The 26718-nt window shown below is 41.9% G+C and overlaps 1 protein-coding gene across 8 annotated transcripts in view; it reads right to left on the bottom strand.

Annotated features, from left to right (window-relative positions):
- ubr5 (ubiquitin protein ligase E3 component n-recognin 5) overlaps window positions 1-26718 on the bottom strand; it is a 184708-nt gene that overhangs the window by 29009 nt on the left and 128981 nt on the right. For all 8 annotated transcript variants that reach the window (XM_072467077.1, XM_072467078.1, XM_072467079.1 and 5 more), the window contains 13 exons: window positions 24217-24363; window positions 23096-23214; window positions 19414-19540; window positions 19204-19333; window positions 18682-18842; window positions 17999-18238; window positions 17758-17881; window positions 14529-14640; window positions 13691-13822; window positions 12669-12926; window positions 10914-11182; window positions 3881-4092; window positions 1347-1577 (listed from right to left, as the gene is read on the bottom strand). In XM_072467077.1, coding sequence (XP_072323178.1) covers window positions 1347-1577; window positions 3881-4092; window positions 10914-11182; window positions 12669-12926; window positions 13691-13822; window positions 14529-14640; window positions 17758-17881; window positions 17999-18238; window positions 18682-18842; window positions 19204-19333; window positions 19414-19540; window positions 23096-23214; window positions 24217-24363 — 2262 coding nt within the window. The remainder of the gene's footprint in view (window positions 1-1346; window positions 1578-3880; window positions 4093-10913; window positions 11183-12668; window positions 12927-13690; window positions 13823-14528; window positions 14641-17757; window positions 17882-17998; window positions 18239-18681; window positions 18843-19203; window positions 19334-19413; window positions 19541-23095; window positions 23215-24216; window positions 24364-26718) is intronic.

Raw genomic sequence — 26718 nt, 5'->3', positions numbered from 1 at the left:
AAACTCAGTCCCAAATCTATTTCCCCTTATTTTGAGGCTATGCCCCCTAGTTCTGCTTTCACCCGCCAGTGGAAACAACCTGCCCGCATCTATCCTATCTATTCCCTTCATAATTTTTGTATGTTTCTATAAGATCCCCCATCATCCTTCTAAATGGCCTACTTCTAAATTAGAAGTAGGCCATTTGACCCCCTTGAGCACTTGTGAACATATGCCAACACACTTTTCTCCAGTAATTAACTGTTATTGACGGAATCATTACAAATTTATCAGTTCATTTTAGTGCCATGTTGATTGCTCAGTCACACAAAAAATCTATGTCAACATCCATCTCTAAACCAAGTAAATGAGCACGATCCACAAAATAGAAAATAAAGGGCCTCCACAAACCTCCTGGCATACATTATAAGAACTACCAGTGTCTGATTGGCTCAATTGATAGCAGTCATGCCGTAAAGAATTGCTGTTGACAGCACCAGTGTTGTCCAACAGTAACTCGAGGGCCGCAGCTTAAACTGTAACAGCCATAATGTTAACAAGAGCTGGGCAGAGGCCAGGAACTCAGTAGTGAGCATGTGGCTTTGTCCCCTCAAAGACTCTACACCATCCATAAAGCTGAATTCAAAAGTGCGATGGAATTCTCTCCTGTACAGTTACAGCCTCAAGAACACAAGCAGCTCAATATCATCCCGGGAGAGCGCAGGACTCTCCTTTGTAGCAACAGAGCAGCTCACTGGACCCAGTACTCACCCGCTCCACCATCAGCTCACTGTGGCGGAAGAATATATCTATGGGACATACTGCAAAAATCTCAACCCGGTGACCTCCATTATCAAGAGACAAGAGCACCAGGATTATCACTGCATGCTGCCATTTTATATACTGCTCTTCCTATAATCACCGCCATTAATGTTATGTTAACAGTATTAACGTTAAGGATAAACAAGGAGGATATTAACTGATTAAGTATCTTCAGAATATAAAAAGATGGACTTTTGTTTTTATTATAGTATCCCTTTAAGGGGTTGTCAATTAATTAATTAGTCTATTTGCTAATTAGTTCATTTTGTTAATTTCAAAATAAAAAGAGACTAATTAGACACTGGATGTTGGTGAGGGAGGAAGTAGACATATGTAATGCTGCACTCTGCAAATAAACCTAATGTTAAATAAAAAGATTGGCTTTTGGTTTCTTAAACCAGCTGACACAAACGTGATTTAATAACTGCTGAGTCAAAACCAATATTGCCATCAGAATACCATAAGCACAAGGACAATTGGGGGTATCAAGGGTGAGAGATAAACAGGCAATTTTTCTCAAAACACTCAACCTGAAAGTAAAGTACCGTTTTCGATCAAGTTGTGGTGTATCCAATGTTGTCTGCTGGTTCATCGCTTTAATCCAATAGATAAGTGCCTGGAAAACGTAGGCTACGTGCTTTAATGAACAAACATCCAACACGGGCAGGACATCGGAATGTTCATCATTATGGGAACGCATCAGAGAAAGGGCATAATTGAGAAAATCACCACGTGCAGACATCATTCCTTGACGAGCATTCAACAAAGTAGCACGTCTGTGGAGATCAAAAGAATTGGCAAGCAAAGAATGAAAATCAATATTTAATATTCATCCACATCAACTTAGTTAAACAAATCTAATCAGATCAAACAAGCATGCCTTCAAAAGCTGCATCTGGTTTAATTTGATCAACTATATTAACACTGTGCTGTAGAATTTTAACATTTTCATGCGTTCAAAATGTCACTGATTGAATTTTATTACAGTAATACTTCCCGACTCTGAACAGAGCCAATTGAGATAACTTCAGCTAAAATTAAATGCACTTCTTCTCAATCCATGTGCAAAGATAGCATTTGAACATTCATAGACGTTTACAAGACAGGAGACATTTGGTCCATTATGTCCACACCAGTCAACAAAGACCTGACTACATAAATCTCATTTGCCAGCTCTTGGCCCATTGCCCTGAAGGTATAGCAGTGCAAGTGAGTATCTAAAGACTTCAATGTTAGGAGAATTTCTGACTCAGCCACTCTCTCAGGCAGTGAGTTCCAGACACCTACCACCCTCGGTGAAAAGGTTTCCCCTCAGCTCCTCGAAATCTGCTGTCACTTACCATAAATCTATGCACCCCACCCCCGAGCTATTGCCTCCTCTACTAATGGAAAAAAGTGCCATCCTATCAATCCTATCTATACTGCTCAATTTTACATATCTCTATTAGGTCCCTTCTCAACCTTTGTTGTTCTAAGGAAACAGCCCCAGCCTATTCAATTTCCCCTTATAGTTCAGACCCTCCAGCCTAGGCAGCAGCCTGTAAAGCTCCTCTTCACCCTTTCCAGTGCCATCACATCCGTCCTAATGTGGGTGACCAGAACTGAACGCAGTACTACGGTTGTGGCCTAACCAGCTTCAAATTATGTCTACATTTGATCTCCAGATCGAAAAGCTGCCAGCTGTTATTGTGCAAAAAGATGGGCCAACCTAACAGCAGTTAAAAACATTTAATTCACTGTCCGTGTGGAGATTGCATTGTCCCTGTGTCTGCATGGGTTTCACCCCCACAACCCAAAGATGTGCCGATAGATGGAATGGCCACACTAAATTGCCCCTTAATTGGAAAAAATGAATTGGGTACTCTAAATTTAAAAAAACAAAAACATTTCATACATTATACAAAGCAAAATGTTTGATGGCACCCTCGTTAAATAGTGCATAGAGGTACTCTATGTGATAGAAGAGATGAACATAGTGGTCCATCAGGTCAACTCCTCCCAACGATTAAACATACTGATCTTAAATCTGGTATTAATTAGCACCATTTTGGATTTCTCAACATTGCTCAACATCCTTTAACCTATGTTCCCAGTCATATAACTCAACTCCCTTATATACACACTAACATGTAAAGGAAAAATGATTCTTGAAAGTAATCCAGGAGAAGGAAAGGGCTGGCTGACCCCGAGTGAAGTCATTCTAGTGGTGACATTTGCTATTGAACTGCATGGTAATGAGTGATGATCCAAGTTCTCCAGCAAGACAACATCAACGTTCATTGTAATCAGAGGCCAATTATTCCCCTCACCCCTTTCCAAAATACCCAAATTTATTTCAGGGTTCCGTCACAACACAGTAACATATTTCTCGGTTAAAATTTGAATGATCAATTAAAGGGCATGTACAGTACTGTACCAAATCTACTTTTACCAGCGTAATCCCAAATTGATTATTCTTGCATTGAAAAATTTAAGGCAGGCCAAAATCATTTTTAAAATAATTTATTTTAGGGAACAGCAGTGTTGCAGTGGTGAGCACTGCTGCATCACAGCACCAGGTCACTGTGTGGACGTTGCACTTTCTCCCGTGTCTGCGTGGGTCTCAACCCCACACCCCAAAGATATGCAGGTTAGGTGGATCGGCCATACTAAATTACCCCTTCATTGGAAAAATTTAAAAAATAATAGTAATTTATTTTAACAGGAAACTCTTTACAAAGGAGGGGGAACTGGAAATAATGCTGTGTTTTAAGTACATGCCCATTTTATGGAAGAAAATAATCTGAATAGAAACTTGGGGGCAGGGGGTGTGTTTATGCAAGATTAAGTATGGCTTCCTCTTTCTTCGACCATTCCAGTTATGCCAATCTTTGGGCAGCTCCACAGAAAACCGCAAGCTGCTAGTTAAAGCCGGCTGGAAACATTAACTGGGAAATTGGCATCCGCAGATTTCTAAAATTTCCAAGGGCATGGTCAAGGGCAAGAAACATGCAGCCCTTTGCATTTAGTAGTCAATCTCACTTCAATGTCAACACATTACTATGACATAATAGCAAGATTCCATGAAATGAGAGCTCACCTTCTTCCTTCTAATGTTCTCAGACTGGCTTCTTCACGTGCTGTTAACCTCTCCCGCCTGGCAGAATTTTGGGAAGCATGTAAAGGATGGCTCGGATGACCAGGGTCCCCAGCAGAAGATAATGCTGAACCATACCGTAACTGTGCCTCAGTGGAGTCCATGATGCTAACCATCCAGTTCCATGTTGGCATCAGCTTTTCCTCCACATAATTCTGCGGAAATAAGTGAATCAAAATCTCAAATGCTGCTTTCTGGGCTCAACATTTAGCTACCTTAGGTGTAAGTCTGCAATTTATGAAATTAGTTCAACTTCTGCACACGAGTGCCATCTATTTGGGGGTAAGGGGGCAGTGATTGAGGAGAACCAATAGCTCCTTCAGAGCTCAATAGCAGTTAGGGTCCATTTCACTTGTACATGACCACATGAAGATTTGGTGCTCATTCCATCAGCATTATTGAGTTACTTTGGAAAGCTGCAGTAATAAGTTAGTTGTGATAACAAGAAAGTTGAGTGCACAGAGGAGACTTCAATTCTGGACAATTGGCGGGCAGGTAATGAGAAATTTGTAAATTGCGTGCTGGATGAAGTTCAGCAAGGAATGCAAGCCCAGTCAATTAAATCCTCATAAATTAAAGAAAAAAATGAGTACCATCCAGGACTAAATTTAAACTTCATGTCGAGAACACAATAGTATCAAAACTCTTAAACTGTTAAGCATTTGCAAAGTACATTTCTTGCTGCATTTCGCCATGTCAGTAAGCTCAAGAAATACCTTTTGTACTAACTCAGCAGCACAGTAGGCCTAACCTTTCTTTGAAGTTTACCAGACGATAAACAGAATAAATATGTTTTGTAATGATTTATCTAATGTTTTAATACTCTACAAGTATTGGCAGATAGCCCTGGTTGCAGCAACCCACACATGGCCTGTAATTACCAAAATACATGTTTTCATGAGAATAAAGGTGGAAGAAAAGTGCAATGTATAGATAAATGAAATACAAACAAAAAACCCGAGAAACTTTGTGACCACCAATCCTCACACTAGATGCATTGGGATTTATGGTTTTTCCCCAGGCGGTTTCCCTCTCTTCCTATTTATTATAAATACCATTCAAATTATTAACTATGAACATTTTAAGCGCAATTAGTTCATGTTAGGAAAAGCTACATTTATTATTCTATCCAGTTTTGTGGCTTGAACAGGTCAGAACGTCACAAGTGGCAATCACCACGGATTGCCACTCCACTCCTATTTAGTCTGGAGCTGCATATTTCTCACCTGGACTTCTGTGCTGGGCCTGGTGAGAAACGTAGAGTGCAGCAATTCCAAAGTCCTTCCAGTAAAGGGCAACAGGGAAAAGTGAAGCTGCTGTAAATCAGGTGCAATCCAGAATAAGCAGCGCCCCCGCTTCATCGCTCATCCTTCCACAAACATTCAAACCCTCCATCACCGACAGTGTCAGCCGTGAGTACCATCTACAGTAACTCACCAAGATTCGTTAGTCAGCACCTTCCAAACCCACGACCATCTAGAAGGACAAGAGCAGCAGATACCTGGGAACCCCACCATCTGGAGGTTCCCCTTCCAAGTCACTCACCACCCCGACTTGGAAATATATCGCCGTTCCTTCGCTGTCGCTGGGACAAAATCCTGGAACTCCCTAACAGCACAGTGGGTGTACCTACACCTGAAAGACTGCAATGGTTCAAGAAGACAACTCACCACCACCTTCTGAAGGGCAACTAGGGATGGGAAATAAATGCTGGTCTAACCAGGGACGCCCACATCCCGTAAATGAATTTTAAAAAAGAATTAATGGCCCCCAGCCACATTGTGAAGCCAAGGAGAAGGTAAATGTTTACTGTACGTAAGTGGATGAGGGGTTAGGGTGGTTGTAGTGATGGAGAGTCAGAGCACTCCCGGAGTTACCCAGGAGTTACAAACGGTTTTAATCCTGCTAACCATTCCTGGATACATATCCTGCTAAGAAAGTCAGAACCGTCCAAAGTCTCCAATTCAAATCGGAGTATCGGATTGTTCCAGGTGCAGGGTAGTTGCCCATTGGAAGTTTAAGCTTCCTGAGCAATTCCCATCCAATCCTTACATGGAGCCTTCCGAGGGGAGGGGGGGTCCCCTGAGGCCAACAGTCCGGGTTCATTTCCCGTACTGGCTGAGATTATTCATGAAGGCTCTGCTTTCTCATCCTCAGGTTAAATCAGCCGTCGTCATTTGGGACGATGGCGACTGTGCTTTTACTTTTGCGGTACTCCGGGGTTTGACCAAAAGCTGGAATTTTAAGAAGCTTAAAAAGGAGAGGAAGATAGAGAACTCGAGTGGCTTAGAGATGGAATCCCTAAGGTAAGCCACTGGCAGCAATGCTTTGTCACCTAAGAATCAAACTATTGTTTAGAGGAGATTGCGAATGGCAGAATAATGAACAGTTGCCACCCTATAGTGAAAACAGATAAATTAGAGCAAGGCCTAAACACGGAAAGAAAAAATGAAACAAAATAGGGGCAGAGATTGCAAACTCAATTCCTTTGTCAATTTTCTTTGATTTTCATTGGAATACTATAGGAGACAGAGGACAGGTGGAAGCAGGGTAGAGAATTAAAAATGGGAGGCACCCAGACGATCACACCAGTGAATTGAATGGCAGTGTTCCACAAAGTGCTCACTCATTAACTCATCATTTAATCATTCCCTCATCTTACTGGCTTAAACCCCATTTATAGTTCTAACATTTTCCAGTTATGATGAAAGATCATTGGCCTGGAGTGTTATCTCTGTTGCTCTAGCCATATAAATACTGTGGCTACAAAGCAGGTTAGAGATTAGGAATTCTGCGGCAAGTAACTCACCTCCTCACTCCCTAAAGCCCATCCACCAACTACAAGGCACAGTCAGGAGTGTGATGGAATTCTCTCCACCTGCCTGAGTGCAGCCCCAACAGCACACAAGACAATTTACACCATCCAGGATAAAGCAGCCCACTCGATTGCTCCCCCTTCCACAAACATTCACTCCCTCATCCGTCAATGCATAGTGGCAGCCGTGTGTACCACCTATGAGATGCACTGCAGGAACTAACCCAAGCTCCAAAGGCAGCTCCTTCCAAATCCACAACCATCCATCTCCACATCATGATTACCATCTACAAGGACACGGTTAGCATACTTGGGAACCCCACTGCCTGGAGGTTCCCCTTCAAGTCACACACCAGCCCGACTTGGAAATATATCACCGGTTCTTCACCGTCGCTGGGTCAAAATCTTGGAACTCCCTCCCTAACAGCACCGTGGGTGGAATTACACCACAAGGACTGCAGTGGTTCAAGGCGGCAGCTCACCATCACCATCACTCACCTACAGTCAGAAACTGGGGAATTCAGAATGGGGAACAAAGAAATGGCGGAGGAACTAAATTCGTACTTTGCTTCGGTCTTCACAAAGGGGAACATGAATAATGTACCAAAGTTCTGAGAGGAGCACAAGTTTCAGTAAGAAGCCGGAGGAAATTAGTACTAGTAAAGAAATGGTTTTGGGGAAATTAATGGAATTCAAGGCAGACTAATCTCCAGGATAGTCTTCATTTCTTCATCCAGAGTTTTTAAGTAGCCCTTAAAATAGTAGATCCATTGGTGGTCATTTTCCAAAATTATTTGGACTCTGGAATGGTTCCTACAGATTGGAGGGTAGTTAATATAACTCCGCTATTCAAAAACAGGGAACTATGGACCAGTAACAGCCTAACGTTGGTAGTAGGGAAGTTGCTAGAGTACATTATCAAGGATTTCATAGCACAGCATTTGGAAAGCAATGGTATCATCAAAGTCAGCATGAATTTAAGAAGGGGAAACCATGCTTGACAAATCAACTGGATTTCTTCGAAGATGTAACTAGTGTGGTTGACCAGGGAGAACCGGTGGATGTGGTTTGTTTTGACTTTCAGAAGACTTTCATTCCACGGACTGAAGAACTTGCCATACGAGGAACGGTTGAGGTCTCTGGGTCTGTACTTGGAGGTTTTTTGGGGGGGGGGGGGAAGAGAGGATCCCATTGAAGCTTGCAGAATACAGAGGGGCCTAGATAGAATGAATGTGGAGAGGTTTCCACTAGTAGGACAGTGATAGATAGATTTGGGATTTATAAGGGGATCAGGGGTTATAGGGAGAAGGTAGTAGAATGGGGTTGAGAAACATATCAGCCATGATCAAATGACAGAGCAGACAGAACAGCCTAATGACCCAATTGTGTTCCTATGTCACATGGTCTCACATTGCAGATTGCTATGTAAAGTTAAAGTGCATGTGATTGTGGGTAGTGTCTCGAGATGGATAGAAAGCTGGTTAGCAGACAGGCAGCAAAGAGTTGGAATAATTAGGTCTTTTTCCGGTTGGCAGGCAGTGACTAGTGGGGTACCACAGGGATCTGTGTGAGGATCCCAACTGTTGACATTATATATTAATGATTTGGATGAGGGAACTAAATGTATCATCTCCAAATTTGCAGATGATACAAAGTTGAGTGGGAGGATGAGCAGTGAGGGTGCAGAGATGCTTCAGCGGAATTCAAACAGGCTGAGTGAGTGGGCACATGCATGGCAGATACAACATAATGTGGATAAATGTGAGGTTAACCACTTTGGTGGCAAAAATAGCGAGGCAGTTTATTTGAATGAACACAAGAACACAAGAACTAGGAGGAGTAGGCCATCTGGCCCCTCGAGCCTGCTCCACCATTCAATGAGATCATGGCTGATCTTTTGTGGACTCAGCTCCACTTTCCAGCCCGAACACCATAACCCTTAATCCCTTTATTCTTCAAAAAACTATCTATCTTTATCTTAAAAACATTTAATGAAGGAGCCTCTACTGCTGCACTGGGCAAGGAATTCCATAGATTCACAACCCTTTGGGTGAAGAAGTTCCTCCTAAACTCAGTCCTAAATCTACTTCCCCTTATTTTGAGGCTATGCCCCCTAGTTCTGCTTTCACCCGCCAGTGGAAACAACCTGCCCGCATCTATCCCCTTCATAATCTTATATGTTTCTATAAGATCCCCCCTGGGTGTAAATTGAGAGAGGTGGATACTCAGCAAGACCTTGGTGTCCTCGTGCATCAATCGCTGAAAGCAAGCACGTAGGTACGGCAGGCAGTAAAGAAGGCAAATGGTATGTTGGCCTTCATAGCAAGAGGATTTGAGTATATGGATTTTCTACTGCAATTTTATAGGACATTGGTGAGGCCACATCTGAAGTAATGTGTACTGTTTTGGTGCCCTTATCTGAGGAAGGGTGTTCTTGCTATGGAGGGAGTGCAGCAAAGGTTTATCAGGCTAATTCCTGGGATGGGGGACTGTCATATGAGGAGAAACTAAGCCAGCTAAGGTTGTATTTCATTGGAGTTTAGAAGAGTGAGAGGGGATCCCATAGAATAGAAACTTCTAAAATTCCAACAGGATTAGACAGGGTAAATTCAGAAAGAATGTTCCCATTGGTGGGGGAGTCCAGAACTAGGGGTTATAGGATAAGGGACGTCCTTTTAAGGACGGAGGCGAGGAGAAATGTCTTCACCCAGAGAGTGGTGAACCTGTAGAATTAATTACCACAGAAAGTAGTTGAGGCCAAAATGTAGTGTAATTTCAAGAAGGAATTAGATATAATTCTGGAGGCTAAAGGAATCAAGGAATATTGGGGTTGGGGTTGGGGGGGGTCAGGGTATTCAACTTGATGATCAGCCATGATCATAATGAATGGCAGAGCAGGCTTGAAAGGCCAAATGGCCTCCTCTGCTTCTACTTTCTATGCATATTTCTATGTGTTTCTCTTGGGCAATTAGGGATGGTCAATAAATACTGGCCTAGCCAGTGATCCCCACATATATAAGTTACTTTTTTTTCTAAAAAGCGATGCACGACAATCTGAGTCAGGGTAATAGGACCCAGTGCATGATAGCATAGAGGTAACAGAATATCAGATAAAGGTGACGTTTCCAGAGGTTAGTAAATGCAAACCAACACATTGAAACAGTCAAGTTTGCAGGCGACATTTCATAGATGCATACTTCAGTATCTTCAGATCGCCTGGGGCCGGGTGGTGCTAGGTGATGTTATGTAGGCTTAAGTCTTTGAGTTGGAGTGAATATGGACTCGGAAGCTCAGCTCAGGATCAAATAGGACACCGGGTTCGCAAACGTTATTGTACAGTTTGAGTCTGGCTGGGGATGTGGCTGGACTCATTGGGAGGCAAAAAAGGTTGAACCTTCCCATTGCTTACCTGGAGGAAATTGCAATTCGCCAGAGACTGGATATCAGACATGCAATCTGACAACAGATGTAGCAAAGGCTGGATAGAGGTGGTGGGGAGGTAGAGCTGCCTATCGCCAATGTCTGCATGTGTGAAAATTGAGCCAATGTCTATGGATTCACTGCCGTGGGGAAGTAGTTGTGTGAGAAATGAGTGGTGGCAGGGCGAAGACATACCCCTTGAGATTACATTGCAGGGACTACATCTGGATAAATAAGAGTCTCCCAAGCTGAACAGAGGCAAAGGAGAAACGTAATATTGTGGAAATTCTGAAAAACAAAGTTTTGAGTACATTGGGAGAAAGAGGTGAATACTGGACCTTTACCAGTGGATATCTGAAGGCAAGCCATGTTTTAAAAACGATGGCACAGTGGTTAACTGCGAGTGGCAGAGACCCAGGTTCGACTCCGGGTTTGGGTGACTATGTGGAGTCTGCATGTTCTCCCAGTGTCTGCGTGGGCTTCTTCCGGGTGCTCCGGTTTCCTCCCACAGTTCAAAGATGTGGTTAGGTGGATTGGCAATGCCAAATTGCCCCTTAGCGTCTAATGGGTAGGTGGGGTTACAGGGATGGGGCGTGTGCCTAGGCAGGGCGCTCCTTCCGAGGGTCAAAACTGACTTGATGGACCAAATGGCCCCTTTCTGCACTATAGGAATTCTATTAAAGGCAAAAGCAATACTGCATACGCTTACATCTATTTTATTAGTACTTAAAAGGAACAAACCTGTAAGTTCATGGCATCCTGGTATGTTATTTTTAAGGCAGCTGGTATCTGAGAGTACACCAAGTGGTTGTACTTTGGGATTAAACCCATGAGGTCAGAGATCTGCCCTATGACGATACTATAGGCTCGTGCCAGGCTGCTTGCTGATGTGAGGTAACTGCTGGAATTGCTCGCTTCCAGAGCTGCAGCTGCGGCAGCTGCACTGGTACTGATTGTAGCACTGCGTCGTAAGGTGGAAGGATCAATATAAATTAAACCTGCTGAGCCCCCTGAAACATAGATAAATGATCAAGATCACAGTTCTTTATAAAATATTTACAAGGAAATATATACATCATTTGAAAGTAGGTGTCTTTCCCCACACCGACATCTCTACACACACACACACACAAGTATTAGAGTCAGTTACAATAAAACAGTTTTCAATTGCAATGGGCTGAATTTTCTGGCGGGTGTCAAGATCCCAACGTTGAGACCATATGGGGATTCCAAGCAGGTCGTCAGGGTTCCCAGTGGCACAACCTTTCAGGAGGCAGGTTTCTAATTGGCTGTTTCCACACTTGTCATCGCATTGGTCATCCCATTGAGGACAGCTGATGACTTTCCAAGGCAGGAAGGGTCTGTAGCACAAAACGGACTGCAGACCCATCAGGAGAGATAGGCAGAAATGTGATTGTGGCTGACGTCTGCGTCCGAGAATAAAATGGGTCTACCAGCTATGTGGCTGTTTCTTTGTTGTGGAGGGGGAACATCCCCACAGGATTGTTTTTGTCCGTCACCGTGGCTTTAATCCTGGTGGCTCCTTCATAGGGGTATGGGGACGCTGATGACTCCCAGCCTGCTGCCTGGAGGCTGCCTCCAAAGAGCTGCTTAGGATTCACACTCAGGCCAGGGGGAGGTGCACGCACTTCAACGGCAGGAAATTGCTACCGCCTTTAGGAACTGATCCCCAAGTGGGGTCTTCTTTGGCTGCTTGCTTTCATGGAACAGGCTACAAACCTTGTTCCTACATTACCCCTGGAGACGGGAAGTTGTCAGAAGGTTTGTCCCAACATGGTTTATCCCTATTTTCTTTGTCCTCTCGACTCCAAAAACGTCACAAGGCCAGGAAAATTCAGCCCAAATGTCTTCCTAGAGACATTTCAAATTAGATCTCAAAATTAAGCCACAAATAAAAATCTTAGGGATTGAGCCCTCTGGAATTGTTATTGGGCTCTCCAAACAGCCTATCTCATTTAAGTATTTTGGCACAAAACAGGAAACTTAAAGCTATAAAATAATCATTAATTTTTATTTTTTTTTTACAAGGAGGAAATTAAAGATTGTGACATTCACATGGGGTGAAAGAAGCTAACATGTTCTGAAAAGTATTTCCCAGTAATCACTTAACTCCACAATTCTAAAAGTATTTTTCAGATCCAATTCTGTTGTTCATCAAATTTTATTTAAACCCAGTTACACCTGATTGAAGAATGTGCAACTTTTTAAAAGGGGTTTCAACAGCCAATCTGGTGGAGGGAGTCGAATTTCTCACCGATTGCCAGCTCTGGGACAGGCCACAGCGTAGCCTGTGCTGGAGGTCTGAGTAGCAAACTTCAACTTTAGGACTCCTGCACTAATTTGTACACGTCCAGCATACTGATGTATAGTGGTCAGTTTCAGAGGGATAATAATAGCGAACATGGACCCGTCAACCCCATCTTGCAAAATCCCACCCCACCTCCGGTTTAAAGTTTTCTAAATGTTAGGGCTTACCTGCAGGAGCGCTGGTGCTAGATGGAGTGGTATTAGTTGACCTTTGGTTCTGGGTGCTGCGTACAGCCCATTGCATGGAGCGTGGCGCCTGTGCTGCACTATTTGCATGAGAACTGCTGGTGGTTCTTTCCAAAGGCTCATCCTGCAAAAATGTATCCTGTTCTTCATCATCACTCTGGCTGCTGCTACTGTCTGAATCACTAGAGTCATTTGATTGAGAGTCATCCTCAGAGAAAAATGCTGGAACACTGCTGGCACCTTGGTAATCATACAATTTATTGATTGCTCAGGTTAAAAAGACAAGCAGCCACGTTTTGTTTATAAAGACAAGTAACCATCTTTTGTTAATTAGATTTAGGCTGATAAAAATTAACTGCAACATTCAGATGAAACAGGTACTTTAAAATTTCAGAAAGTTGCAAAAGAACAATATACTGCAGAGCTTCAAGAGATACCACATTATGGAGATTAAATACGCTTTGGTAAATGATAATGATTGTTACAAAACAGATGGCACCGGAGAATGGCGACTTTCTGCAAGCTCTCTTCCCCCCCCGTCCCTTTTCTTTCATCTCCTATCAGCGTTCTGACCTACTAAAACTATTTTCCTCTTCTTATATAATTAATACGCCCTACGCTGCTCTTGCTCATGCATTTGCTTTGTTTGGCCCCTTGTTCCGCACTGTAACCAATCACTGTTTGTCGATGTACCATTTGTCAATGTTCTCTGTTGATTATTCTTTTGTCTACTATGTACGTACCCTCGGCCGCAGAACAATACCTTTCACTGTACGTCGGTACATGTGACAATAAATCAAATCAAACAAAACTGTTTTAAGTTATCCCATTAAAAAGAATCAGAGAAAATGCACTTCCTACAAATAAGACTGTTTGAATAAAAAGATAGAGCTTTTTAGCAATCGGCATTTTTTTCAAGTGGCTTACTTACCAAGTTAACGTTAAGCAGAAGCGGTTTAAAATTTTGAATTTTAGTAATTTAAACACAATTCTAATTAAATCACCTGCTTCAGACCCTGCAGTAGCTGCTGTGACTACACTCCTGCGTCCGCTGGCATTGTCCTGGTTGCTATGGTTGCTCTCACTGTCACTTTCAGTCTCTGCTGCCGCCAAGAGGTCAAGTTCCATATCACTCCCTAAATTAGCCGAAATAAACATTTCTCAATGCAAATCGTGAAAAAAGCACAACACAATCTTTTTCCAAGTTGATTTTCAATAATCATTCTTTTAAAGGCCCTCAACAGCATTGAGTGAATCATAGAATTTACAGTGCAGAAGGAGACCATTCAGCCCAACGAGTCTACACCGGCCCCCGAAAGAGCACCCAACCTAAACCCACACCTCCACCCTATCCCCATAACCCAACCTAACGTTTGGACACTACGGGGCAATTTATCATGACCAATCCACCTAACCTGCACATCTTTTGACTGTGGGAGGAAACCGGAGCACACGGAGGAAACCCATGCAGTCACGGGGAGACCGTGCAGACTCCGGACAGACATTGACCCAAGCCAGGAATCGAACCCGGGTTCCTGGCACTGTGAAGCAACAGTGCTAACCACTGTGCTGCTGTGCCACCCAATGCATACACTGGTGTAGTTCATCGTGAAAGCCAACAGAAATCATTCAAATATGCTGGATTAACAGGAAAGATTCTCTCTCAGACATGCAAACAAATGTCTAAAGCAAACTTCCCAGCAGGGATAACTGGGGAATACTCTGAAGAGGGAACCCTCAATATGTATCTGATGAAAAAAAGTGACATTAATAGTACACTAATAATCAGTACCAGAACTGATTATTTATAAATGAAGGGAACGTAAAGCACAAGTTCCATACCATCATCGTCATGTTCATCATGTTGCCCTTCAGCTTCGGTATTTTCTTCACCCTGTTCCTCTTGCTCATCATGATGATCCTCTTCTCCAGCTACCCCCTCAACCACCTCAACCTAGAACAGTGCAAAACAAGTTCTGAAAATCATGGTAATGCAAATGTTTGTCGTTAGGTCAAAGAACCATGAAGTCATCACGATCGGCATTCATGTTTTCATTACTTCCCCAATGCATTTTGCAGCTGATTTAATTTTCAAATGTAGTCACTACCATGTCAGAAACAACAGCCAGATTAGAAAGCTGAACACTAGTGATGCTGGAAATCTGAAATACAAATTGCTTAAGTTATGGTATCATCTGTGGAAAGCATTTCCTGTTTTTATTTCAGCCTTTTAACCTGCTGTAATGAAAGCTGTTGGCTACAGCAATACATGCCACCACCAGCTAATTAATTGGAAATGGCAAACTATTTCTGAAAAGTAAACAAAAATCAGTAATAGTGACCGTTGTTGGTCATGTGATCTTTAACTGTGTTCGCACACTGTGTGATGTGTACTTTAGTTTTTATCGTGTTTCTTGGTAAAGTGGCAAGCAGAGTGTGCCAATTTCTTTTTGACCTTCTTGGTTACTGAATGGTGGTAATGTTTATTTGTTAAACATACACATGAAGCACTATCCGTTTTGAATGTTTACGTACATGGTGTTTTCTAATGAAATTAATCGGCAGATTTTCAAAATGTTAATATGGACCATAAAAACCCCGGAATAGCCAAAACGATAATACCATAAGCTATTAGTAACTCCAATTTCAGGAGGTGAGAGTGACACCCTTGGGGGAAAAAAACATCAAGGCAGCATTTGACAGAGTGCGGCATGTGACCCACTGGTTGGAGTCATATCATTGAACAGTAACTGAACCAGTCATATAAATACTGTAGCTACAAGAATAGGTCAAAGACAGGGAATTCTGCACCGAGTAATTCACCTCCTGACTCCCCAAACCCTGTCCCATCTACAAGTCACAACTCAGGGATGTGATGGCATGCTCTCCACTTATCTGGATAAGTGCAGTTCCAACAACACTCAAGAAGCTCGACATTATCCAGGACTGCACAGCCCACTTGAGCCACCTTCAAGATGGGCTCCCTCCATGAAGGACACACAATTGCAGCGATGTAGATAATCCACAACAAGCAATGCAGCTCACCAAAACACCTTCGACTGCACCATCCAAACCCGCAGCTTCTACGACCAACAATGACAAAGGGCAACTGATGCATGAGAACACCATCACCAACAAGCTCACCTCAAAGACACTCACCATTCTGAGTTGGAAGTAAATCATTCCTTCACTGTCGCTAGGTCAAAATTCTTGAACTCCCTTCTTAACAGTACTGTGAATATTTCTATAATAGACTGTAGCGGTTCACAAAGGCAGCTCACCACCGCCTTTGAGGGCAATTAACAATGGGCAATAAATGCCGAATGTGTCAGCGAGGCTCACATCCAGTGAATGAAAAATAGATAAAATGAAGACATTTTCAAAAGACAGCCCTAAAACAATCCTGCACATCCATCAAATTTATGTATCTGGGTTATTACAAGAATCTAAGTGTTTTTACTACTCTAACATGGCTATCAACACAAAAAATTTATATGTTTCTCACTTGAAATGAAATGAAAATCGCTTATTGTCACAAGTAGGCTTCAAGTGAAGTTACTGTGAAAAGCCCCTAGTCGCCACATTCCGGCGCCTGTTCGGGGAGGCTGGTACGGGAATTGAACTGTGCTGTTGGCCTGCCTTGGTCTGCTTTAAAAGCCAGCTATTTAGCCCTGTGCTAAACCAGCCCCTGACCCCTGGGATGCCATTTCCAACACTGAGGTTTGCTTCACCTTGTTACATTCACTTTTTATTCCCCCGTTCAAATAGTTTTGCAATGTGTGACATGAGCTATTTTTGAATATCTTCAACAAGAAACTGTTAGGAATTGTGGGCAAGAAGCACTCAAATAAAACAGTTTATAATTCACTGTCCAAATATTTTTTTCATTACCTTCACTAAAAATAAAAATTTCCAATGAGGAATGAATTACTCATTTAATTTACAATTTGAAAATACAGTAACTCAATATACAAAAGTTGTTTATAGCTGTGGTGTTGGGAGGCCCAGAGAGTAATCAGAAAGGAACAGGCAACCCGCAACTTTAATGATGTTCACTGAGACTCTTTAAGGTTTGGGGTAATCCCATGTACAATGCTTTCATCACATATCATTATGGCCTCATGAAGTTGGAAGATAAGTAACTTTATGGCTCTACCTCAATTGTTACAGTGCAGAAAGCTGTGCGTCTGTGCTGGCTCTCCGAATGAGCAGTTCACCGAGTACCATTCTCCTGCCCTCTGTAACCCTGAATATTTCACCTTTTCAGATAACAATGCTTTGACTGAACCTCCCTCTACTAGACTCTCGGGCAGTACTGATCTTAACCACTTGGTGCTGTTTCTTCTGCCAATTACTTCCAAATTTGTGTCTGCTCATTTGCAATCCTTTCAAGTTTCACCCTATCTACTTATGATTTTCAATACCTCGATTAAAACTCCTCCCAGCCTTCTCTTTTCCTAACTGCTTAATTCTATCTTTAACAGAGATTCCTCATCATGGAGTCATTCTCATAAATCTTTTCTGTACACTCGCCAATGCCTTTGCACCTTTCCTAAAGTGCAGTGCCCAGAACTGGACGCAATAGTTTGGCCTCAGCCAATGTACATAATATACATAACCTCCATGCTCTTGTACTCTTATACCCATATTAATAAAGCCTACGATACTGTATGCTTTATTAACTGCACTCTCAAATGGTCCTGCCATCTTCGATGGCTAATGCACATGGACACCCAGTTGCCTCTGCTCCTGCACCCCCTTTAGAATTGTACTCTTTATTTAATATTGTCTCCAACTCCAAAGACTGTATGGGATTAGAAATTTCCAGAACACTTATAAATTGAGGCAAGTCTAATTGAAGTCAACATCACAACGTGTTGAATGGTGGCGCAAGGCACAAACTAAAGTGTCTATTTAGGGAATTTTGAATGTTTTTCAGTATACTTTGAACTCAACATGATGGGCCTGGATAAAAAGGTGATAGAAATGGCTGTGAAAAAAAAACATTTGGCAGGGCTTAATTTGTTTTTTAAATCAAGTAAGAATTCTTATGGTAAACTAATAGGCTTACCTCTTCCACATCTGCTGTCACAATGTCATCTTGCTCCTCATCACGGCCACGGACAGGTTGTGACTGGCTGATGTGTCTCTGCTGAGGATTGCGAATGATGTACGAAGACTGTGACTGGCTAGAACTGAAACAGATAATGGATTACTAGAACACAAATTCATCTCCTTCCAGCTGAAATCATTGAGCTGAAAAAAATCAATGGTTCAGTCAACAACAAAAAAAAGGGCAGTTGCGAAGTTACCTGCTGGATTGATCAGAGGACTGTCTTGGAGGAAGCGGCTCTACGGAGAACAGTTCTTCACTGCCTTGCATAGCATCTAGACTGGTGCTTGCCAAAGTAAAGGGAGCTGTAGGGCGTGCAATGCCCATTCTAACAGGAACAATGAGCGATTCAGCTACATTACAGAGTTCTTCCACGGCATAGGGTAACAGAGCCTGGAATACCCGCTTGCATTTGCCAATTGGTTGAGGTACAAAATTGCTACAAAAGAATGGGAAACAATTTGAAACAACAGAACTTTATTAGGTAGCATAAACCCTCCGTAAACTCTTTGGAAAGACTATCCAAATAGTTGCTTCAACTTTCTCAAAAACATACAAGATTTGATGGGACTGACTGTACATAAATCTTTCACATCAACGAACAACCAAGTAAAGGGACATCTCTGGTTCTACCAAGATAAAATTGTTAGCTCAACAAAACAGTAGATTGTCAATAAATTTACAGTAAGTAGGCTATGGTGAATAAGCAAATGCTTTTGTTCAGCAAGATAACGGTAAAATGTTTTATTTCTGGAACACATTTAACTAGTCAAAAGTTCTAGACAACTTTTTGAGAATCTGATAATTCTGAAGATGCATAATTTCAAGCTACAAAATACATGAAAAGGTTGTCACTATTTCTGTGCATAAACATTTTCTTACTTTTTTTTCTTCGATGAAGCCATTTCTACACTAAGTATAACAAATACTCTTGCTACCGAGCGCAGAAATCTCATGGTGACGGTGATGGCTTCTTCTCGGCGCCCTGGAGTATATTTATTCTGTAGTTCCTTCACCAGTGTTCCAAGTAAAGTATCCAAAAGCTTCAAAATATTTTTTAAAAAAAAAGATTAAAGCACATTACAAAGTCTGAACAGGCATTGTTGATACATGCTTGAACGCATTATGAAGTGAAAGCAAGAAAGCAGCTTTGTCCACTAAGCAGTTTACATCACCATCCAGGGATACCTAATCAACACAATTTCAGTCAAAAAATATAGTACCCCAAAATACTCATATACAAGTACCCCTATACAACCCTAATAAACTCTTGGCAAAGTTAATTGGTCACATCTTGAGTGAACATCATTGCATTGTTGCTCTGAAATTAACCTACAAGAGCTAGCTACCTGCCCTGTGCTGAAATACTGAACTCATTGCTGGACCTTTAAAAGAGGTACTTACCAAAATGTCAGCTGTACACTTTACAATGAGGCAGTGTGTAAAGCAATCCAGCCGGATTGTGCCACTTTGTTGAGATAGGTATACCTGCTCTTCTGGTAGCAGATGAGCTATCCGACTGCTTGCGCTAAGACTAAAATAGAAAAAAAATGTTTTTCTTTGCTTTCATATGGTATACAAGGCACAAACAAGTAATTTGTGTAATCTACTTACGGGTCCTTGCTTTCCTGTGATCCAAACATGATCATAGATTTCAATGCATTCCAGTCCTGAAGGACACGCTCCAAAGCCAATTGAGCAAATCTAGGAGGCTCCAAATCATGGTCAGGCATATCAGAATCTGAGAAGGAATAGGACAAAAGTAATGTAATAGATTTTACATTGCTATTAGTAATACACATCCACTCAAAACCAATCAAACCAAACCAATGATCAACGTTCAAAGACATCATTCATCCTTACATTATACTCCAAAGCAAGGCAACCATTCCAAGGACAATGATGTCCTAATCACTTAGATAGTCACAAAGGTTGAGCACTTTGCAGGCTTCAATCATGCACTCAAACCATAAATGCAGAAGTAATATGTAATTAAGATTTTCCATCGTTAATACTGCACCATCACTTAAAATAATCAAATATTAAAGTTTCTTTTAAGTGGTAGCTTGCTGGACCACATCCATATCCAGCTCCAGCTACTTAAAATTTGATAGCTCATGAAAATTGATACCGAATTCTCCTCCTCGGTTTCAAAACATTGGAGTGAATTCTGCAGCTGTGACATTAAGAGCAAACATTTGTGCAACTCCCATATGCAGGAAGATGTTACAGAATGATTTGGAGTTGGGGACCAAGTGCAATGTGTCCAAGTTTGCAGATGACACTAAGATGAGTGGTAAAACAAAAAGTGGAGGGGATACCGGAAGTCTGCAGAGGGATTTGGATAGGTTAAGTGAATGGGCTAGGGTCTGGCAGATGGAATACAATGTTGACAAATGTGAGGTTATCCATTTTGGTAGGAATAACAGCAAAAGGGATTATTATTTAAATGATAAAATATTAAAACATGCTGCTGTGCAGAGAGACCTGGATGTGCTAGTGCACGAGTCGCAAAAAGTTGGTTTACAGGTGCAACAGGTGATTAAGAAGGCAAATGAAGTGTTGTCCTTCATTGCTAGAGGGATGGAGTTTAAGGCTAGGGAGGTTATGCTGCAAATGTATAAGGTGTTAGGGAGGCCACACCTGGAGGATTATGTTCAGTTTTGGTCTCCTTACCGGAGAAAGGACGTACTGGCGCTGGAGTGTGCGCAGAGGAGATTCACTAGGTTAATCCCAGATCTGAAGGGGTTGGATTACGAGGAGAGGTTGAGTAGACTGGCACTATACTCGTTGGAATTTAGAAGGATGCGAGGGGATCTTATAGAAACATATAAAATTATGAAGGGAATAGATAGGATAGATGCGGGCAGGTGGCAGGTGAAAGCAGAACTAGGGGCATAGCCTCAAAATAAGGGGAAGTAGATTTAGGACTGAGTTTAGGACGAACTTCTTCACCCAAAGGGTTGTGAATCTGTGGAATTCCTTGCCCAGTGAAGCAGTTGAGGCTCCTTCATTAAATGTTTTTAAGATAAAGATAAGATAGTTTTTTGAAGAACAAAGGGATTAAGGGTTATGGTATTCGGGCCGGAAAGTGGAGCTGAGTCCACAAAAGATCAGCCATGATCCCATTGAATGGCGGAGCAGGCTCGAGGGGCCAGATGGCCTACTCCTGCTCCTAGTTCTTATGTTAATACTTTCAATTAGTGTTCAACTGTTCCCATTACTTGCCAATATCATATCACAACTTCATTGGGCGTTCATGTGCAACAAGGAGAACAAATACAAGGTCTGACATTTTTACTTGGGTTACTGGACAGATTTATGTACATAAGACCAACATTTGGTGAGAGATGAGACTCCAAGGCAACACAATCCAACATTTAAACCAGATGTCTTTCCACCTCCCTCTCCTTTGAAGACCGTTAACCCTTAAAACCCACCCGAGCCATATTTAGTCGCCCGTCCTATTTTGTTGCACTACAGCTGGACATCCATTTTTGTTTGATTATGCATCTGAAGTTTGTGGGACATATTTCAGCCTGTTTGGCAATTTTCCTTGAAGAATTAGAACTGCTGAGTAACAAAGGACCTTCTTTCTGAATATACATCTTTTTATAAAATATGAATTTAGAGTACCCAATTATTTATTTTTTCCAATTAAGGGGCAATTTAGCATGGCCAATGCACCTAACCTGCACATAGAACATAGACATAGAACATAGAAAATACAGCACAGAACAGGCCCTTCGGCCCACGATGTTGTGCCGAACCTTTGTCCTAGATTAATCATAGATTATCATTGAATTTACAGTGCAGAAGGAGGCCATTCGGCCCTTTGAGTCTGCACCGGCTCTTGGAAAGAGCACCCTACCCAAACTCAACACCTTCACCCAACACCAAGGTCAATTTGGACATTAAGGGCAATTTATCATTGGCCAATTCACCTAACCTGCACATCTTTGGATTGTGGGAGGAAACCGGAGCACCCGGAGGAAACCCACGCAGACACGGGGAGGACGTGCAGACTCCGCACAGTCAGTGACCCAAGCCGGAATCGAACCTGGGACCCTGGAGCTGTGAAGCAATTGTGCTATCCACAATGCTACCGTGCTGCCCTTGAGAACAAATAAATCTACACTATATCATTTAACCGTAATCCATGTACCTATCCAATAGCTGCTTGAAGGTCCCTAATGTTTCCGACTCAACTACTTCCACAGGCAGTGCATTCCATGCCCCCACTACTGGTTGTGGGGATGAAACCCACAGACACAGGGAGACTGTGCAAACTCTACACAGACAATGACCTGAGGCCGGGATCAAACCTAGGTCCCCAATGTAGTAGGCAGCAGTGCTGACCACTGTGCCCCCCTGAATATACATCTTAAAGTAGCTAGAAGCATACAACTAACTACTTGTGTGGTACACTGCACTATTTAAGAATTTAGGAAGTTGGGATTCTGTAGGCACAGTAGCATTAACATGGACCTTGGAACAGGTCACCTGATTGCAAGGAAATAATAATTGGAATGGGAAACGAAAATTAAATTTAAAACGAGGCAAGCATATGCAATTTTTGAGGGATTAGAAACAAAATGTAAATTTATTTTCTGTTCGCAAGCTGATAGCTCAGAATCAAATATCCAACAGTAGTTGAAAAGGTATTTCCAAATCTTTAAAAGGCAGCTGGAAATTGATAGTGAATGGTTACTTAGGTTGCAAATAATTCTGTTATTTGTTGACAATTTATGCTTATTTGCATATGTCATTATATCAGCTAGTACTGGATTATCTAGTCAGTAGTACTTCCTAAATGGGTAGGAACATGGGTGGTAGTTACCTTAATGGTGATACTCGCCAATTAGTTGCTACTCAAATTTAAAGTTTCAAAAGAAACAATTATCCACTATTTGTGTTAAATTTGTGCAGTGTTTATTAGGGACGGATAATTTACAATGAGTTTTTCTCCCTTGCATCAAAGGGCGTTTGATCCCATGACTGATTTCTTTTTTCTTTTTCTCCCCTTCTACTTTCCCATGGTGACAGCCCAAGATGTAAATGAGATCATCACCAAATTTTCAAATGGGATCTAGAGTAATCCTCCACAAACCCCAACTAGAAAAAATTATTTAATTTGTCACTGGATCTTTCAATGACTTGTAACTTCATCCATTATTTAATCTCCATAACTTTTTATACGCAGTATAAGCAGCTTTCAAAACATTGATAGAAGACTATAAACTTCCACACATTTGTACTTTAGTTCTCATGGAAGTGGTCCACAAATTGTACAAACCTTCAACATTCGCGGTCTTGCGGTTTCTATCCTCCCTTATTCGTGGTGGCCGATACTGGCAGTGCTCCACAGTTTGCCTAGCAACTGTCTGCACTAAAAAGAGCAACAGATGTTCACCCCTGAAAAGGTTTAAACATAGATGAAAATGTGTGAAATGCAAAAGAGACTTGCATCTGATATGGCAACAATCGTTTAGTGCACCAGTGAAGAAACTGGTGATAAAGTAATGCTTCGGTAGCCTTAAGAGAAAGGTTTAGTAGATTTCTACTTAACTTCATGCTCTTTTCATCCATTTATCTTTAGTCCCTACTAGCTAATCGTGGCAAAACTAATTTTCAAATACTTTTCTCCACAGCTGCGAAGAAAGCACGCACAATCCTTTTGTGCTGAAGGGAACTACGTTAATGGCACTTACTGCTCGAATCAGCTTCTTGTAATTATGTGTCTTTCAGACCAGTAGCAACTTCAGAACTATTTCATTGGGACTAGAATTTTAAGAGTTTCTGAGCTGCTGGCATCTGCATTAGAGCGGTCCAAAGGCTACATAAGAGGTCAAAAGTCGAGACAATCCAGGCATTTTCCCCAAAGCCAAATAAAAGTGTCTGGCTGGCGCTATTCATTCGGATTGCATTTAAAACACATCTCATTCTGTGCCTGATGCTATAGTGCTTAGAGGAAATAGAATTAGAGATTCCCCATGGAACACCAACATTCCTGTGGTAAGAATTAACTGCCAGTAAATCAGTTGACCCTTAGGCAGAGCGTGGCAATTTTGGACATCATGCAAAATAAAAACACTGGGCAAGTTCAGGACGTACAATTTTAAAGCAAGAAGCCAGAGTTAAAAGGTGATTTAGTCAGAAAAGATAATCCTGAGGCTAGATCTTGGTTGATTATACAAAAATGCAAAATATCTGATTTGAGCAAAGTTGTATCTTCCACATTTCAGATGATTCCAATATCATAAATGTACATCTTAATTCTTTCCTGCAATCACTATGATGTAGCTCAATTTCACAAATTGTTGCAATCACTACAATGCAGCTCATTACACAAATGCTATTCTCAGTCACTTTTGCCACTTGGTTTAGATCTAGTTGCATAACATTCCAAACATTTACCTGCTATTTGGCAAAGTCACGAGATTGGTTGTAGTAAGGAGCCTATAGAGCAAATCAAGACGAGCAGACTTCTGTCCTGCAATCAATGTTTTACACTTGCACTTCTCCCAGCAGTCACAATATGCAGTAGGAGACGTCCTTTTCAGCCTGAAGATAGAGTTCCACATAATAAAGTCATAAGAGTTTTGGTTTCCAAGTGAATCGGAATTCTAGAAAAGCACTAAATTGGTGGCACAAAAGGTTAATTTTGAGAGAAGTTGTTTAGCCAGATATGCAGATATGAAAGTTAGCACTGACATGGGGAGGGAATTGAAGAATAGATAACTGTATCAAAAACTGACACCCCGTGGGGCAGAGAGGGGTAAAGACAGTGAGACTTTGGGACAGAGAGCAGTTAAAATAGTGAGACTGTTTGTTTGTGTGTGTGTGTGTGTGCGTGCGCGTGTGTGTGCGTGTGCGCGTGTGCGCACGTGTGAGAGTGAGTATTTTCTATTTACCTCACCTAAACGAGGGAATTGTAATCAGGATAAGTAGAACATCACATGAAGAAAGAACACAAGCGCCGGCAGGACTACAGACATTAAATACAATAATACAATTTACCATGTGATTTTATTAGTGAATTAGAATGCTCTAAAGATAGTAGGGAAGATGATGTGTTGCAGCTGCAGTGAGAGAACATTGTGGATGCCAGTGTGATCCACGGCAATCGTGCTGCAGCTAGAGAAACAGCTCAGTTAATGCGCTGGAGTCTGAGCTTTCGACAGATATGCAACATGGAGGGGGAAGCTATTCCACAAGGCATTCAAACCCGACTTAGAACCGGTCTTTGGATTTGGTCCTTGGTCAGGGACAGGAGGGTGTAACTGCAAGCAAGGCAGGTATAAGAATAGAGATGGTAGAAGAGTCCAATAAGTTCCAGGTTCTTGCAGCCTGGTATGGACAAAATGAAGGTTACAGCGTGGATGAGCAAACTGACCATGGTACGTTGGTACAGGAAGCCATTCAAGTGGTGCAAGTAAATAGGAATCAAATGGTAGTAGGAGACAGTATAGTCAGGGGGATAGACAGTTCTCTGCAGCAAAGAACAATAGTCCAGAAGAATGCGTTGCCTGCCTGGTGCCAGGGTTTGAGACATCTGCCCTGGGCAGGAAAGGAACTTGTAATGGGAGGGGGAAGAATCCAGTGGTCATGGTCCTTGGAGATACCAACACCATAGACAGGACCAGGAAAGAGGTACTGCTTGGGGTGAGCAGTAGGGTCTAAATTAAAATGCAAACCTTGAACAGTAATAATTCCTGGATTATTAGAGACACAAGCAAACCGGCATAGGCGAAATAAGATTATGGAGATGAATGTGTGGCTCAAAGACTGGTGTGGAGAAATGGGCTTTGATCTATGGGACACTGGCATCAGTGCTGGGCAAAGTGGGAGCTGTGCCACTGGGGCAGTCTTCACCTGAATTGTGCAGATGCCAGTGATCTGGTGAGTCATATAACTTGGGGGTAGAGAGAGCTTTAAACTAAATTGTGGGAGCGAGGGATCAAACAAGGGACGATGTGATAAATTGTGAGAGAACAAGGCAAGTTTGCATGATAGCAATATAAGATTTAACAACATAGCAGGAAGGGATGGAACATACGGATGCAAGAGTGCACCAGCAGATAACGCCAGAGGTTGTTTTTAAAAAAAAACAAGTAAAAACACAAAAGGCTCTCTTTCTGAATACACACAGCATTTGGATCAAAATGGATGAATTGTCAGTTCAAATAGAAATAAATATGTATGATCTGATAGACATTATAGAGAAATGACTGCAAGACGCAAAGACTGGTACCTGAATATTCAAGGACACATGAAACTGGAAAACAGCAAATGTAATTCCTCAATTCAAGGAAGTTCAGAGCCAGTCATGGGAAAATGCTAGAATCTACTCAGGATGCAATGCCAGGGCACCTTGAAAATCTCAATGGAAGCAGGCAGAGTCAACATGGTTTTATGAAAGGAAAATAGTGTTTCATTAATTTATTAGAGTTCGTTAAGTAACATGCAATGTGGATAAAGAGGAATCTGTGAATTTGACAAGGTGCCTCATCAAAGGTTATGGAAAGAACTCATGGTGCAGGGAATATACCTTCTGATTGAATGCATGTTTGCTAAATATGCTGATGACACAAAAGATAGGTAGGAAAGTAAGTTGTAAAGAGGACAAGAGTCCACAAAGGGATATAGATAAAGTGCATGCGCACAAATTTGGCAGATGAAGTATATGGGCAAATGTGAACTTGTCCACTTTCTCAGGAACAGAAAACCAGCATAATATTTAAATACTGGATAAAAGCAAATTACTGCAGATGCTGGAATCTGAAACCAAGAAGAAAATACTGGAAAATCTCAGCAGGTCTGGCAGCATCTGTAGGGAGAGAAAAGAGCTAACATTTCAAGTCCAATGACCCTTTGTCAAAGCTTTGTCAGAGCCTTGACAAAGGGTCAGCTGAACTC

Source organism: Scyliorhinus torazame, chromosome 11, assembly GCF_047496885.1.
Source record: "Scyliorhinus torazame isolate Kashiwa2021f chromosome 11, sScyTor2.1, whole genome shotgun sequence".
Lineage (NCBI taxonomy): Eukaryota > Metazoa > Chordata > Chondrichthyes > Carcharhiniformes > Scyliorhinidae > Scyliorhinus > Scyliorhinus torazame.
Note: the sequence above shows the minus strand (reverse complement) of the source record. Positions and strands in the feature narration are given on the sequence as shown.